At 44.4% G+C, this 16,500-nt stretch overlaps 1 protein-coding gene across 1 annotated transcript in view; it reads left to right on the top strand.

Moving 5' to 3' along the window:
* ARHGAP32 (Rho GTPase activating protein 32) overlaps positions 1–16,500 on the top strand; it is a 185,765-nt gene that overhangs the window by 141,818 nt on the left and 27,447 nt on the right. The window contains 1 exon segment of the mRNA XM_013298904.3: positions 8,371–8,520. Coding sequence (XP_013154358.3) covers positions 8,371–8,520 — 150 coding nt within the window.

A 16,500-nucleotide genomic window follows, 5' to 3' on the forward strand; every position in this document is an offset into this window, starting at 1 on the left:
TTCAGTACATTTTGATGTCAAGATCTCACATCCGTATTGGTGTAGTGTGTGCTTGGGCATGCCAGGTCAAATGATCATGATATCCCAAAGTGAACATGGGTGAAAGAACACTGTCTCCCTGACAGGTAGTTCTGATGTTTAATTCTGCTCAGAATACTGTTTTTCAGGAGGATCATTAATCTCCAAGGTAAGCTGGATAAGCAGGACTGCATTAAACTCTGCCAAAACATATAGAGGTTTAGCAAAATTTAGTATGAATGAGAAAATACGTATTTCAGGTGCCTCTTTTGCTATTTTTTTCTCCTAGCTCTGCATTTCCCAGTTTGCTCCCCTTGTTTCCCAGTCCCACTGCTGGCCTTGTGACCTCTGTGTCACCTGAGCTGCTGACGCTACTGCCCTGTGTGCTGCATGCCCTCACCTCTGTCGTTTCGCTTTCAGCTCCCACTTGTTTTCCAGTTTTGGCCTCTGATAACTCATTTCCTTTGAACTACAGCCCCGTCTATTATTATTACTCCTTCACCTCCAGTTGCAAGCCCTTGAGGCCCTTGTCTCACCTAACCAAAGCCCATCCCTGCTGCATTGTCACTAAGGCTGTAGTGCTGCTTTTTATTCCAAGTACAATTCAAACATGTTAATGGAATTAATAGGTTGACCTTGTCAGTCCTTGTACCTTTGAAACCCCTCTCCTTTCTCAGTTAGCCTTCAGCTAACTGATTTATATCTCCTTACCATATATTGCTTCCCTCAGGGTGGGTATGCTGTACTTGATGGAATTAATTCAGAGATGTCCTGTGGTCGGTTTGTTCAGGAGGTCAGGTCGTATTATCTTAGGGCTCCCTTGTGACCTTAGAGTCTATGGAAATGTCAGATGTATCTGTTAACCTGGAAAGTTGTTGCATATTTCATGGTATCAAACTTTCCTGTCTCTACATAGGTGACATACCTATGCATCTAGCTAACCTTGCAGTTATCATTCTTATCCAGTTATAAATACTCCACAAATTTGGCAGAATTTGGCAATGAAGAGCATGGAGAGAGTTCTTGCCAAAAAACTTACGAAAGTGGTTCCTGGTTCCTCTATGCATTTTCTCATTGACATAACAGAAGCCTTCTCCAGGTTCAAACTGTAGGTAGTGCTTGTGCGTATCATTACTGATGCGTGATTTTAGTTAGATAATTACTGTTGAAAGCAGTCAATTCTGCTGGTCAGATATGTTGTTAGCTTTTGAATTTACAGCCTTCTGTCCCTGGAAGGGGACTAATTTGACTCAAATGCAGCCAAAGCTGACAGAGGTTATTGTATAATCTGGGCATGAAAAAGCACCGAGCGAGCTGCCAAGCTGGTCAGTCTCTGATGCCAGATGTTCCTACGCTAACCAAAATAAGCCAGTACTCCAGCTGGAGCCAAAGGCTGGTGTTGGCAAGGATAAGGAGGAGTTGCCGTTTTGCTGAGATTATTGCCTACAGACGCTGCCCAAAGGAAGGCTCCGGTAAGCCTGGGCAGATACGAACAAATGCGGCTTCCTTATTGCTAGACTTTGTGTGGAAAGACACTGACATTGCTTATCACTTTTAATGACCTACTTTGCTCTCCGTGGGTATGGTGCTCTTGTGATTGCTGAAAATATGTGCTTATTCTTGGCTGGTTCTTGTCATCATAGTTAATTTTAATGGTTTTTATCTGATGACACTGAAATTAATCCCCTTTAACGTATTTCATGACTTCTTTTAACACAGAGGCCAGCCTTAACTGATGTCAGCCTGGCACAGGATAAATGCTGCAGCATCAAAAAGCACACAGCATTTTTATTTTGGGGTTTTTTTTTACAGTGCAAATCAGTAAGTACACATTTATGAAGGTTATTGGAGATAGAAGGATATCTTTTTAATTCTCACATTATGGAATTTTAAGATCTCCTTCTGAAAAATCTTTATGACCAGCGAGGGAGCCCAGTATAGATATTAGTACAATTATTGATGTGGTGTTTGTTGGTTCTTCTTCAAAACCAGCATCCTATTCAAGGACTAAAGGACGGTGCTTGGTGGTGTGTGGTTCCAGATTCTGGTTGGGTTTTTAGGGCTGTATAAATTAGCTTCCAAAATAGAATCTGCTGTGGCAAGAGGAAAGGAGTAAAATGTCTTGTTGCTAAGGAACATGACAGAGAACTGGGAGATGTGACTCAGTTCTTGGCTTTGTGTAATTTCTCTTCAGCAAGATGTGGGTCCACAGAGCACGTCTTTCTAAGCGTGAAGGGATGGATATTAAAAATATTTACTGAGGTTTTAAGGAGGGGCCGAGATGATGGATGCTGTGTGGGAAACCAGTTGAACTCAGTCCACTCACAGTTAAATGGATTCCTAAATGTCTGCAGAGTCAGGAGCACAGGGAATATGTGACAAAACCAAACGCGGCTTCTCATCTCCCGATTCCTGGTACTGCTCGTTCTTCAAAAGAGTGTGTTGCTGCTCTCTCTCCCCGCGGTAGAGTTTAATTTTAGAGGAGAATGGGTCTTGTGGGACTAATAGCCTGGAAAAAATGTAGCTTGACTTGCTGTAAATCTCTCTTCAGAGAGGATGGATTTTGCTTTTGTTTTCTAATACCTAGCTGTGCTTTTTTTATGACATTCCCACACCTTCTTCCATCTTTGATTTTGTGACTGGATATTGCAGTTTGTTTATATATTTAAAATTATGCAGCCACACATGTTCTTGCATTTGACCTTTAGCACCATGCTCTCCTCGCAGCAGGGGACAGCGGGGTTCTGTAGCGTGTAAAGTCTGTGTTAACAACAAGAGAAACAAACACGCTGGCCATGAGCTGCATGTGGGTCAGCATACACCCTCCAAGATTTTCTCTTCAAGTCAAAGTTTTCTAATCCTGTATTAGAAAACATGCTGCTGTCACCAGTCCCATGAAGAGGATTTTCTCTAGGCGCTAGTTCAAACCCAAAATATTAGTGATAGCAACAGGAGATAAAGCAGGTGTTCTGTATTTGTTTAGCATGGGGTTGTTTTCCCTTGGCAAAGTCTGATAAGGTCACAGGGGGAGAGGCAGTGGGTTTCTGAGGATGTCCTGTAGGAAGCTGCCTTTATCCCCTTCAAAATGTGTTGCTGGGTCACCGTACGCCTGGGTGTCTGCTGAGCGAGCACTTGCCTTTTGTCCACAAAGATGTGCAAGACTTGAAATCTGTTAATGCCCGCTTCTCTCTGGTTTGCTTTCCCTGGTCTTTGAAAAGAGGCAGGGTGTGTAAGATGGGAGGTGCAAGGTTGACTGTGTTGTCTTTTGTTCTCGGAGCCTTTGCATCATGGGGGTTTTCTTACTGAAAAGGGAAGGAAAATGTATGCAGAAAATAGTTTTGGGGACACAGTAAGGCTGCATTTCCTAAAAGGCTTCTCCTGTTTGGTTGCCATCATTCAAAGCCACTGAATCAGGAGCCAGTGCTCTTTTCCATCCTACCTTGCCTTCTGTTGCCAACACATGGGCAATTGTAATGAAATATTAAATTTTAGAAGTGGTCTCAGGAAGGGCTTTATGGCCGAGACATGATGCTTCTGCAGTTTGGGCCAAGATGCGTATCGTTGGACTGTGCTGTAATCGTATGGGTGTAAACCCAGCGTAATTGCCTGCCTGCCAAATCTCTGCAGGCACAGGAGGGCTCAGGAGTTGGGACTCCGTGGCTTGCCGGTGCCTCGGCGAGTTCTGAGCTGGTGTGCCAGCGGGCTGAGGGTGCAGTTCTGCAGCGTGTTGGCTTTGGCAGGAGCTCAGCAGGAGGAGGTCGGGTTTCCTGTGCTTTGCTCCCGCCGCCCCCTCGCCTGGGCTGCCACAACTGCTCATGTTCTTCTGCCGTAAGAGCATCAGGTTCAGCAGATTATTTTTAATCTGGGTTGCTGCGGTGATTTAGCTTGTGGTGTAACCTCACAGAAAGGTGTAGGAACATGACAGAAGTGCCATGATGGCCCTGAAGGCAGCAGGTCAGAGGGAGACGCAGGAGTCGTTGGCATATCCCAGGAGCTCCCCACGAGCTTTCAGCAGGCTCCTGAAGTAACCCAGGAAGGGCATGTTGTGCTGAACAAGAGCCATGAAGCTGCTTTGAATCAGCTGATGGCTGACACATTTCTCCAGTAAACAAGCTGCATAAAATATATCCTGAAGTGCCTTTTCAGTCCGTGGCATCAGGGTGAACAAGCCCTGCTTTTAATGAACTCATTTTAATTTGATGGTTTTTATCAATGTCAGGGGAATTTTGGGCCTCATTTGTACTACAAAAGCTTGGTGGTATAGCAACAGCGGCATGGTTTGATTGATAAATGTTCCTCGGGGAGGTACCGGCCATGGCAGTTTCCCAAACCCACAATAAACTACCTGGCACAAGTCTTCCTTTTTCTTCCCTCCCTTCCCACCCTATGAAGGCTTTGGCCAGCACAGCTATGTCAGCTAAGGGTGTGGTATTTTTTCGCACTCCTAATTGACGTATTCATGCCAGCAAAACTTCAGGACTAGTCCAGCCTCAGGTGGGGGTTTTTGTTTGGGTTTTGATGGGTTTTTTTGCAGCCAGTCTCGCTGTGCTGGATGGGGAATTTGTCTTTGCTTGTTCAGGCCAGGGTACTGAGCCAAACCTGCCTTTCTGAGGAAAATCAGCCCCTGCTCCTTCTAGGAAAGCCTCCGTTTCGTGGTAAACAATTTGTTCTATAGCAGTTAAATCTGAGGTGGAAAGCAATACAGATAAATGTTAGGATTGTTGTTTAGTTTTGTCTGCCTTTCAGTTGGTAACTCAGCAGCATCTCTGACTATAGCAGCCATTTAAAATTGTCCGGTTGCAATACTGCTTTATCGTCTGAATTTACTTCCATGACGCTTGTCCACCTGAACGCCTCACATGGAGACACAAACTGAATGGTTCAGATTTATCACGTCTCCACTTTATTGGTGGGACAGTAGAGCTAGAAAAGGGCTGATGATTTTACCCACGTCTCCTTAGCCTGTAACAATTTTAGATTGGTTTCTGGTCAGAGCCCTGTGTCTTGATTCCATAACTTCCTTGCATTCACTGATTCTGGGTTTTTCAAGATCAGCAAATGGGTGTAGGAGTGTAGGGCAACTCCGTGCACTGCAGCAGGAGAGCACCCCTTGCTATCGCTGGTGCTGTCACCAGTGGGACAGCAATGGTTGGGGAACAGCGTTTTGGAGCAGAAAACATCTGTTCTGCAGGATTCTTGGTAGCAACCTTGGCATTGGTGCTTATGCAGAAACTGGGACTGCTGTGCTGGTTTCACCTGGAGCGAAATGCACCAGAAATTAAATATCTCTCAGGATGCATTGCTGGTTTGAGGGTCAAGTGATGCCAGAGGACTGGGAAGCAGGATAGAAAGCCTTTCAGCTTTTATTGCTGTTGGCAGAAAGACAGCATCCCTGACAGCCTCCTGAGCTCTTAGGGCTTACAAGGGTAGCTTAGCCTTATCAGACACCTACTTGCTTTTTTGTTGTTTTTTGTTACCTGTCAGCACAGAGATGACTGCTTGGATTTTCTTGATGTTCTCTTTTTCTTCCCCACCCAGGAGCAGCCTAACTCCTATCGGTGAATCATTCTTGCATGGGTGTAAAACTCTGAAGCCAGTTTAGCCCAAGAAACTCTCACCGAGAGTGGGCACTGATTCAGAGAAGAGCGGTGCGGGAAAACTTTAATCAAGGAAACATGCAAATGTTTCAACAGGCTGTTGGGAACTGAATCTCTGGTTACTGAGCCTGCTCAGGCATTGCCCTGGCAGTGTGTTGGACTGCTGCACGGGTACACCGTGAGAGTGTGTTTGTAGAACTGTACTTAATGATGCGGAAAACAAGACAATTATTTTAACCTGTACTGAGTGGCTTGAAGGCAGAGCAGATTTACCGTGTTTTAAAAACTCGGGTCTCCTTTCTGGTTAGTGATGTAAACAAGTATCAGTGCCAAGTAAAGTCATCTTTGGACCACAGAAATGTATCCACTGCACCTATTTCTGGTTTTCATGCCTGAGGTGACATCCCAAAGTCACTTCCTGACCTGGTCGCCAGCATTAGTAGGATTTCTGCAGTACTGGAATTGGATGCGTTTTTCTCCATTTTACATTTGTTAGCTGATGGACTAATTTTTCATTAAGTCAAGCAAGATACTGAATGAAGAACTGTATACAGAGTCTGTGAAATTATTCAAATTAATACCTGCATATTAGTTATTGCTTTATTTGTCTGTTTACTTGACTGTTGTAAAAGCACCTGTCTCCGGTCTATCACCTCCAATAGGTTTATCACAGGAGCCTGAGGGTGCTAACCCTTCGAAATTCCACACAGTCAGGATGGGGCTGTCTCCATGTATTTTTGAGCGGGGCTGATAGGACATGATAAATGAGCTGTTACTTTACCGTGATGATGGATGCAACTGAAATCTATCCTAACTTTGTTTGGCGTGTCAGCACAATCTGTTCATTTATTGCATGTAATTAAAAAAAACCCTGTCAAACTGTAAACATTCCTTTAATTAAAGCCCCCATAGCCACAGTTTGTCATGCTCAGTGCTTCTGTGGTTTGTTAAATTGAGTTTGTTCGTTGAGAATGTAGACATGGGGCGTTTTGGAGATTTTAGGATTTCAGGTATTCGGAATTATTTTGGCTGCTGCAGATCAGTGCACTGTCACGCTGCTAAAAGGGACTTGATCCAAAAGCAGAACTCTGTGCCACTCAGATAGAAATACGCTAAAGTCATTGGAATCAGGTTTGATGTAAATAGGGGGACTTCATCGATACCTGGTAAAATAGAGGGGAAAATGCTTGGCTGTTTAAAGGGCTTAAAACATCATGAAGCATCGAGTGGTATAACCTTGTTCTGGGGACAAGGTTTTTCATGTTGTCTGGCTGAAGAATACCCTGTCTGCCTGTATGAAGCATTACTGCATAAATCTGTATTTTGCTGAGTCCCAGCTTCCAAAGCTGCTCACAGAATTTCAAGTTGTGCTTGTTGGTGAGCAGTAGTGACACTGAGGAGATACACCGTTGTCACCAGGGGTCTTCATTGCTTTTGATATTTGTTTGAAATGGCATTACTCCGCTGAAATTTGATCACAGTACTTCGGGTTTTAATGCAGGTGCAATACATGGTTGTCTTTCCTCTCTGGGATCCGAGGCAGGAGCCCGGGAGAGCAATTGCTGGTAGTGCCGTGTGGTGCTGCAGGAGCCTTTACAACTTCCTGGAGCTGTAAAGGCTTCCTCACAAAGCACAGCCTTTTATACCTAGTGATTTGTTCTTTTCAAAAGAGCTCTTCTGTTGAATTTAAACTGCTTTTAAATCATGTATACAATGGCACTTTTGTTGGGAAGGCCAGAGCCCTCTCATTTTCAGAGTGGGCCTCAGGAAGAAAAGTTGACATTCAAGGGCATTGTTCTGCTTCCCATTCAAACCTCCTTCCAATTTGCATGAGTTTATTTGTGTCACCCACTTCTGCCCTGTGTGACTCTCTGTTTCCTTGACTGTGGATTATGCGGGACTGGGTGGTTTTAACAGAGTGACTGATTTCAGCAGCGTAACGATATTGCATAGAGAAATGGAGCGGGAGGTTTGGAGGGAGGGATGGCTCGTGAGCTATGTTCTCGTTCCTTTGTAGACTTCTTGTATTCATTCTGGAAAGGATAAACTGCATTTTTTCATGTCAGCTGCCTTAGTTTTCTATTAAGTAAAACAAAGACACTAATGTTTTTGTCTTGCAATGGCTTGAGAAGACTCGGGGAGCTCATAATGCCCTGGGAAGGACTGTACCTACACAGCTGCAACGAGGTTTTCATTAAAATTGCAGGTGTGCTGGAAGGGCAGTCTGTAGCACTTAGACCTAAACGTCCTCTAGGTTTGCATAATATTAGTCATTTGTTTGTTCTGGAGACACTTAAGACTACTAGAATGAGAGCCAGTAACAAAGCACTTATCTCTGCTTGTAGATTATAAACTGTGTTTGTCAGTGTAGGTGAGATTACTGCCATTGTTAGTTTAGCCTTGTTCGTTTTTCCAGAGATGAAAACTGCAGCTCCCAGGTGCTGCCCACCGTCCAATATGCCCTGACGGTACTTTGGTACACTCCCACCTGAAGCTGCTTTGCAGATAAACGTGTCTTTGTGTTAAATTCTTCCATTACAGCTGTCTCCTGTTATTTCTGTACTAGCCAAGAATTAGAACAAAAGCCAAGTCTCTGTTTAGTATCGGACCTTGGAAAATCTGTTTCTGTTAATAATTGATACGAATGTTAATCCAGTTCTTGTGTGCTCTGTAGCATGTGTTATGCTTGGCCTTGCCTGACTGGGCCAAATCTAAAGTGAACTCTTTTTTTTTTTTTTTTAATTTTGTTGTGCAGTGTCGAAAAAACACGGCAAGCTCATCACCTTCCTTCGTACATTCATGAAGTCGCGCCCAACAAAACAGAAACTGAAACAGCGGGGGATCCTGAAGGAAAGGGTGTTCGGCTGTGACCTGGGAGAGCATCTTCTCAACTCTGGCCATGATGGTAAGAAACAATCCATTCCTGAGTTCTTCCTCCATCAGGAATCTTATTTCAGGGTGATCATAGCTAGCAAAGGGCTAGTTGCTGCTAGCGGAGAAATGTGGAACAAGGATCGATGGCTGAAATATAAATTGAAGCTAATCCTAATAAGAAGCAAGCATCGTGGCTCAGCGTGGGACTGCTGAAGATGGGTGGAACTATGGAAGATGAATTCTCAACCTCCTGAAGTCTTCGAATAAATACTAAATATTTTCTTGCAGGGGATAAAATTTATGTGTCAGTGTCAATGAATTAATTAACTGGTATGTTAGATCCATACATTTCTATAACTCACTACCTTTGTATGATTCTAGCACAGTTTGCAGTATAAATCCTTCACCTGCCTTTGATGTCACAAAGTTAGCAGGAAGTAACTGGATGTTATGTTTTTCCACAGCTTTTCTCTCAGCTTGTTATGGTGAGTTTTCTGTGGCTCTTCTCGGTCCCTTTTGCCTTCCCATTGGCACTTTAGGGAGGTAGGAGAAGAGCTGTCCATTCCAAGAAAAAAATTACAGTTATTCCTACTCTTCCTTGGACAAATTTTAAGTTCACGTGCTCTTTCCAACCCCCTCGCTGTGGCATCTCCAGTCGAGGCTGTGAAGTCATTAACAAGTGGCAAACAGAGGACTGGTAATTCTTTCACGGTTCGCTAGCCAAGGTCATTCCCACAAATAGGCCACACTGAGGGTCATTTAGAAAAGCAGCATGGAGCAGCCATGGGCTGCAGCCAGTGTGCCCAGGAGTTAGAGCCATCAGGAAGTCAGCCATGGGTGTAGCATCACTGTCTGGCTATGTCAGCCCATTGATCTGTTTCGTATTTTTGCTTCTTGCCTACCGCAGTAGATTGTTCAGCAGACCTCTTATGCTTATGTTGTTAATCTGGTGTCTCCCAGCTTTTGCGTGCAGGCTGAAAGAAAAGTGATGTGACGTGTGGGGTAGGAAAGGAGTTTCTCTGTTAAATTTGATTTCAATGGTATTTCACACTCCTTGTTCATATGAGCGCCGTCTGGAAAAGGGATGGTAAAGGGTGGGGAGCTGTTTCCTGCACTTTTTCCAACCGATTCAGTTGGTAACAGCAACGTGCACTCCCTTGCCTGACACGAAGTATTTTACTACCAGCTGGTGCATAATATGAGCTTGTTCTTAGGGAGTCAGGACTGTGGCAAAGCTCATTGGCTTGTTAATTGGAACCAGTAGAGATCTTTATTGCTGGGGCTTGAAAAGCATCAGAGAGCCAGAAACTGGATGGTTTGGAGACAGAAACAGACAGTAACCCATGTAAGAGCTACATCAGGAGTAGGTAATTTACACCACTGGGTAGCTCGAGAGCCTGATTTTATATTCATGCTCTGGGAGCAATCTTGGAGGGCAGGAGGCATGCCAGCAGAGTGAGCTCATTAATGGGAAAGAGAGAGTTCTCTTTTATCCCCAGCCCTCCTCCTGTCCATTTTTGTTAGGCACAAGTCAGCAATAATTAAAGCTTTTCCCTGCCCTCTGCACTGACTTCTTCCCCTGGCTTTGAGGGGTATGCATTTCACTTTATTTAACATTAAAAACACATCCCAAGCAGAACTAAAGTGTTTGAACTCCTCTGGAGGCTCCTGTTTGACAGTCTCTAGGAGCTCACTTCTTGTTCTGGTCACTCCTCTACCATGACGTGCAGCAGAGTGACTGGGACTGAGCTGTGCTAACGAGGTCTCTTCATCTGAGAAGTTGCCAGTTGCTTTCACCCTTGATTTGGTAACTCTTTCCTAACTCCCTGGAGTGAAGCAGATCCAATTTGAATGTTGCTAACAGGGGCATGTCTCCATTTCACACAGCAGGATTGGTTTTTTTCTGTGTGATTCAGCTCTCTGACCTGTATTCCAAGTGACGTAATCCCTGGGATTGGTTTTCTGGAGACATTTCTGGATTCCTGTGAATCAAGCTCCGTGCATGCACAGCATTTTAAGATTCTCCCAAGCTGTAGCATTGATGTTGCACAGCCTTGGAGCCAACTGCAGTGCTGATCTACTGAAAGGGGACTGAGATATCACAGGAGATGCAAAGTTGAATCAGACAGAGCAAAGATGCTGTCCTGCCTCTTCACCTCAGAACCAGAACATAAACAAGTATTTTTATAGGAGCACAGAGTACTGTAGCTGAAGTCTGTGCATGGTACCTACCGGTAATGCTTTGGGATTACAACACAGAACATCTCAGTTCAGAAAAACAAAAAAGAACCCAACACATTCGTAGATTTGTTTAGGTTATTGCTTGTTTTGATGGGTTGCTGTCCAGTACCCAAAAAGATTTAGTGGGACTGAAGGAGAAAATTATGCCATCCACTGCCTTTGAACGGCAAGGCATTGATGCGCGCCTCAGAAATGCAATATTGAACCAAACTGGAGTTACATTAAGAACTTTATTAATGAACAGCTTTGGGAAGCTGACAGAGCCTAAATTCTCAAGCATTCACTGTGTAACAACATGAGCTCTCCCAATTTTGCAGTCACGACCATCGGAAACTTTGCTTGTCTTTTAGAAAGGAAAGGGTGAGAGAGGGGTAGACCAAGATAATAAAAAAGGGTAAGGACAACAACTGAAATAGGTCGAGTATTTTTTTAGTAAACACTGTGTTGAGGCAGCTGGCTCAGATTGCTTAGCTAGGAGAAGAGTGTGTTTGCTATCGTGTGTCTATATCCAGAGGGGAATTTACAGAGAAGAAATGTTGTACCTACTGCGGTATGTTGTCTCTCTGTGGGATCAGCAAGTGATCACTCTCGTTCTGCATCCGTTGTGCCTGGCATGAATGTGTAAGAGGAAAGTGATACAGAAATGTGACCTGTTTCACTGTTACGGAGCAAGAGCCCAGGCGGTACCATCCTGCAAAGCCACGCACACACGCTGTACGTTCAGCGTGGGCCCCATTCTGAGCTCGTGACGCATGTGCCTTAGTTTACCTGAGTTTTGAGATTAGTCTTGTGCTAAGACAGAGTGCTCTTTCTTCCGAAAGGTTCCTCTCAGGTTGGTGGGTCAGAACTTGGATCTGCTAAACTTCAGGGTATAAAACATCCGTATACGGAGTTTGTCCTTAGGGGAGGGTGTCGAGGTAAGATGGGATGAGTGGAGCACGTAGGCTGGTGTTGCTGCTGCCTTTTCATTTTTGGTGAGGGTGCAGTTTGTCATTTTTTTAATTGTTGTGTATGGATCTGAGAAGTGACCCTGTAAGCAGCTATAGGGAGGGAGGTAAGGATTTTAACAAATGTTTACAGTAACAGCAGTAGGGATGAGTACTGCACCTTAAAATCTTTCTGTATGCTTGGTGATTCATGGGGGGGGTGCAGTCGTTACTGGGCTGGCAGCTGGAGGCGGGCAGTGTCCTGAGGTTTGGGTTTGGTTGTGGGTTGGCTTTTTTTGTTGTGTTTTTTTAATTCCAGTTTGTCACATGCTGACACTTTGAGCTCTAAACAACGATGGATCCCTTCTGTGTTAGGAGCTACACCTCCATGTGGTGTGAAACGGTCCTTTCCCAAAGGCACATGTAGACAAGACAGCAGTGAGGGGAAGGAAGCGTCATTGTCCAGTTCCTTGGATGAGGGTTTGAGTCATGGGCAGATCACAGGATTATTTTTCAAAGTCCTCTGTGTTCCAAGTGACTTTGGAAAATGGGAATTGGGAGCCACGGTGCTCCTCAGCACTGGGCTGAGGTGTACATAGATGTGTTGCTTCCACTGAAAGTAACAGCGCTCTGTCCTTCTGGTTCCTCTTCTCTGTCACATGTCAGTGCTGAATTGTGGGCTGGTACCTGCAGAAGTAAAAACAGGTTTGATATGAGTGATTTTTGACTTCTCTGTTGGGTCCAAATCTGGCAAAAGTTGTGGTGATGCTCCCTTCGAGTCTGTTGGTTTGCACAATATTACTGCAGTCAGCTTTAGTCACCCAATGGAGCCTGCCTTAAGAGGCCCGTCTCCATTTAATTTTAGTGCATTATTCATATGTTGGCTCCTGGGTTTCGAGTACTTCCCCTGCCAATGGAGCATCATTTGGAAGCAGACCAAGCTTCGCGGGGAGTAGCTGTTTGTTCATCGCTCTGAGAAACGTTCCCACTTGGGTTGGTGCTGTTGACACCTGCCATGCTAGTTTGCTTTGTAGAGCTGTGAGGTGCAGCAAATTCAGCATAATCCCTGACTCGCGAAGAGGTCTTGTTCCCTCTGTAGGCAGAGAGACTTTCCCCCCCTCCTAAATTTTTCTCTCTCAAAGGAAACCAAATACAACTTAAATTTAGCTCGACCCCAATTAGAGAGAATTGTGCTCACAGAGGATGTGTTTGTTTACTGTGGGAGCTGGTTAAATGCTGCATTGCAGCATCTGTACCACGTCCTCGTTTGTGCCTCAAAATATTCTGAAACTGAGGTTTTATGACAAGTGTCGGAGCGCCCAGTTGCGTGGTTAGCAGGGAGTTCGTGCCCGGCTGCATGGAGAGGCCGGGGGGCTGGAGCGCTGGGCAGGTTGCTGGCTGTCCCTGGCAGGGCACGTGGCCGCGGCGTTCCGGCTTTGTGCAAGGGGCTGGGGCGGGCTGGATGGAGCCGCAGTGCCAACGGGGAGCTGGGCGGTCGCAGGTTTGGTGGTGCCGTTTCTCTCTGGCTTCCTGAGCTCACTGGTCGTGGGGATCTGTTGGCCACCGCTCAGGCGGCGCTCTCGCATGGTCGGCACGCCAGGGGAAAGCCATGTAGCTCTTCTGGGAGGAAAGGAGTTGGGAGCTGCAGCAGATGAGGGATTAGTTTTCAGTGTACTTTTTATTCAAATGCTGCTGGGAATAACGTACTGGAATTGCTTGGGCTGCGGAGGATGGGGTATAAAATACTGGCGGTTCTTTTTGCGTGCTGAAAATGTTCCCGTTGCCTGGCACTTGATAAGAGAGATCATTTCTCCCTCAGCTGAGCGGAGCGCAGGCTAACCTGGCATCCCCTGAAATGCGGGTGTTGGGTGTTCGTTTCATGAGGTAATCCACCCGATAGTGTCAGCTGTATTAACAGGGGATTTTGTAGGCTTAAAGGAAATGGGGTTTTTTGTACCTCTTTATGCGTTTGTTGCATTGATACATCATAAACTTCCATAACCGGAAAAGATAGTTTTAAAAACGGCACTGATTTTTAGTTGACAAGTTTCCCATATTGAAGGACCTATACCTCATTTTTGAATTATTACAAAATACCAATGATCTGTAATCAGCAGGGAAAGGTATTGGTTTGTTGCTGAAGAAGTAAATGCCTGCAAAAGACAAAGTTTACTGACGTACCTGATTCTTGCTCTCTGTCCTTCATGTTCTTCCCTGTTCCCTACATTTATTCACAGGTATTTTGAACAAGTTGGGTAGAATTAAAGAAAAAATAAAATGAAAGCTGATACTTTCCAGAACTGTATGCAAGGTCATGTTATAGCAGATATGGGAACCTGATCCTGTTACATACTGGGCACTAGCAACAACTGTTTGCAAGGGATGGTTTTATTCTCTTGTGCTGGTTATTATGCCCTTCAGATAAGCTCCTTAACAGCACCTTGGGATTTCTGGTGACATCACGGCTTGTTTGGGTTCCTCTGGTGCTATCCTTCCCTTTGAGCAATCCGCTGGCTGCAGTTGGGTGATGTAGTTGCCTTTGATGCTAATTTATTGCAGATTTGAGTATAGGGAGAACACTGTTAACCAGCACAGAGAAACACAAGGAGTGAGATCTCGGGCAGTGTCTTGGCAGGGATCTGTAAAAATCTGGTTTTCCTTAGCTCAAGCATAAGTTTGGTAATCTACATGTCATCTCTTCGGTCCTAGTATTAATGTGAGGAGTCCCTTTTACTAGCTAATAATTTTCGTTATAATAAAAGCCTGCCTGGCTGGCTTTGGGTCTTTGCCATCTGTGAAGGAAGCCTTGATTTGGAATTCAGGGCAGCTGAGTCTTACATATTTATTAATGTTAGTTTTTCTTGTATTTTAACTCTTAGAGAGTAAATCTAACCAGTTTCCACTCCTTCTCTTACTGCTGCAGAACAAAACTGAACATGACAAACCAAGAAATAAAGCAAACTTTGCTGAAAAATCAAATAAATATTTACAGAATTGTTTCTTTTCCCCTTCCTTCCTTTTAAATACTATTTTTAACTGGGAAAACAAGGCAGCCCCTGAAATACAAGCACTTCCAACTTATGTTCCAAAGGCCCAGGTGAAACCCCTGCTCGCCGTGTGCTAGGGAACTGCTTTGCTCCCAAGATTTTTGCTTCAGAAAGACTTTTTAGCATTTGCAGAGCTTCCATCAGAAGTAGATCCTCAAGCTTTACCTGCGCCCGCTGCAGTTCAAGCAGCAAATAGTTATGTGGCAGTACAGCAACCCCCGAGTGTAGTTCCCCAAATATGCTTGGAATTGTTATGACTTGAATGCTGGCAACCACATCAATAGATTTGTTTAAGCAATAACTTCTTGTTCTTACACAAAGGTTTATTGAACTGCTGCACGGAAAAGGTAGGCTGTGTGCATTAGCCGTCCTATTTAGATCAGAATGATGAAATTGGCCATAGTTGTTACAATGGGCTGAGGAGAATGTTGGCTGTGGGTGAGGCTGAAGGTTTATATTAGATGGTTCATTCTCTGAATGAACTCTTGGGGCATTTTTGTACCTTTAATAGGTATTGTCGGAGTATCCAAGCTGACAAGTTGGAATGAGAACTGAAAAGTTTCAAACCTCCAGGTAGGTTCAGATCTGGCATCCTGCTTTTACTTTTGTCTCTATTTTTAAGCATCTAGATGCCTAAAGGAGTTAATGATTAGGGCATAAATCTGAGTGTTGAAGGATTTGTTTGCAATTCTTTTTTCTGCCAAGGCATTTCTTGTGTGACTTTGGGCAAGTCCTTGAAAGTAGGATTCATCTCCTTTACTGTTAGGCATCTAGCAGTTCTCCAAGCAGATGGGTATATCTGGAAGGTGGTTCACTCCATCTGCCATAATATAGGTGGGTTTTTTTTAAAGAAACAAGTGGATACTAACTTCTCCATTGGTACAACAGGAAAAATCATGTATCCTTGCTTATCCAATACTTTTTGTAATGCTCTCCTTGATATGTGGGGAGAGAGAGCCATAAATAAAACACACGGCAAGTGGAGGATTCATGTACAGGGCTACTGCTCGCAAATCAGTGGGTGTATCTCATGTTTTCTGGCAAGCCTACCTAACACAGGTATGGAGGAAACCAGAAATCCTCAGGTTCTGCCTCCCTTAATGGGATTTTTCTGTGTGCCATGGTCCTGTTCAGAAAACTGAAACTTAATTGTGTAGTACACAGCCAGTAGTGAAAGGGCAAATCCTACACCGGAATATTTTACTTGGTTAACAAGAAAATGTAACTGGTCTGTCCATGGCCAGGAACGAGTTCAGGAGACAGCTGCCTTTAGATAGGGAGGACATGGGTTTCCATCAGTATTTTTTTTTTTCCAGTACTTGAAACTTTAAAAGTTGTTTATAAGCTGCATGCCATAGAGATATATTAAACTTTTCCTACTCCCCAAGTGATTTATTTTTGTGCTTGAGATGTCATTAGTAAAGGGGAGAATTTAGCACATTCTCTTACTGATTTGCCTTGCATGTTGGAGCCCAAACTGACCGTCCCCAATTCTTATAATCCGTTATCATTTCCTGCTTGTTTTATGTTACGCAGTGAAGGAATACTGGTCTGTCTCAGCATTTTCACTTGCATCTGAGTCCATGTTCGCTACAGTTCGGCGCACACACAGTGTGAACGGGGGAAAAAACAGTTGTAAAGTTGCATTCTGGGGCAGTAACTCGGTGGGGCTGCTGTGATTTAACAGCCCCTTTGAGCTCATGGATAATATTAGCCATTTGCTTCCATTCATCCTGCTGGCCGTTACTTCATTTGGCTCCCTTTTTTCAGGAGACAGGCAATATATTGAAACCAGTC

Source organism: Falco peregrinus, chromosome 15 (assembly GCF_023634155.1).
Source record: "Falco peregrinus isolate bFalPer1 chromosome 15, bFalPer1.pri, whole genome shotgun sequence".
NCBI lineage: Eukaryota > Metazoa > Chordata > Aves > Falconiformes > Falconidae > Falco > Falco peregrinus.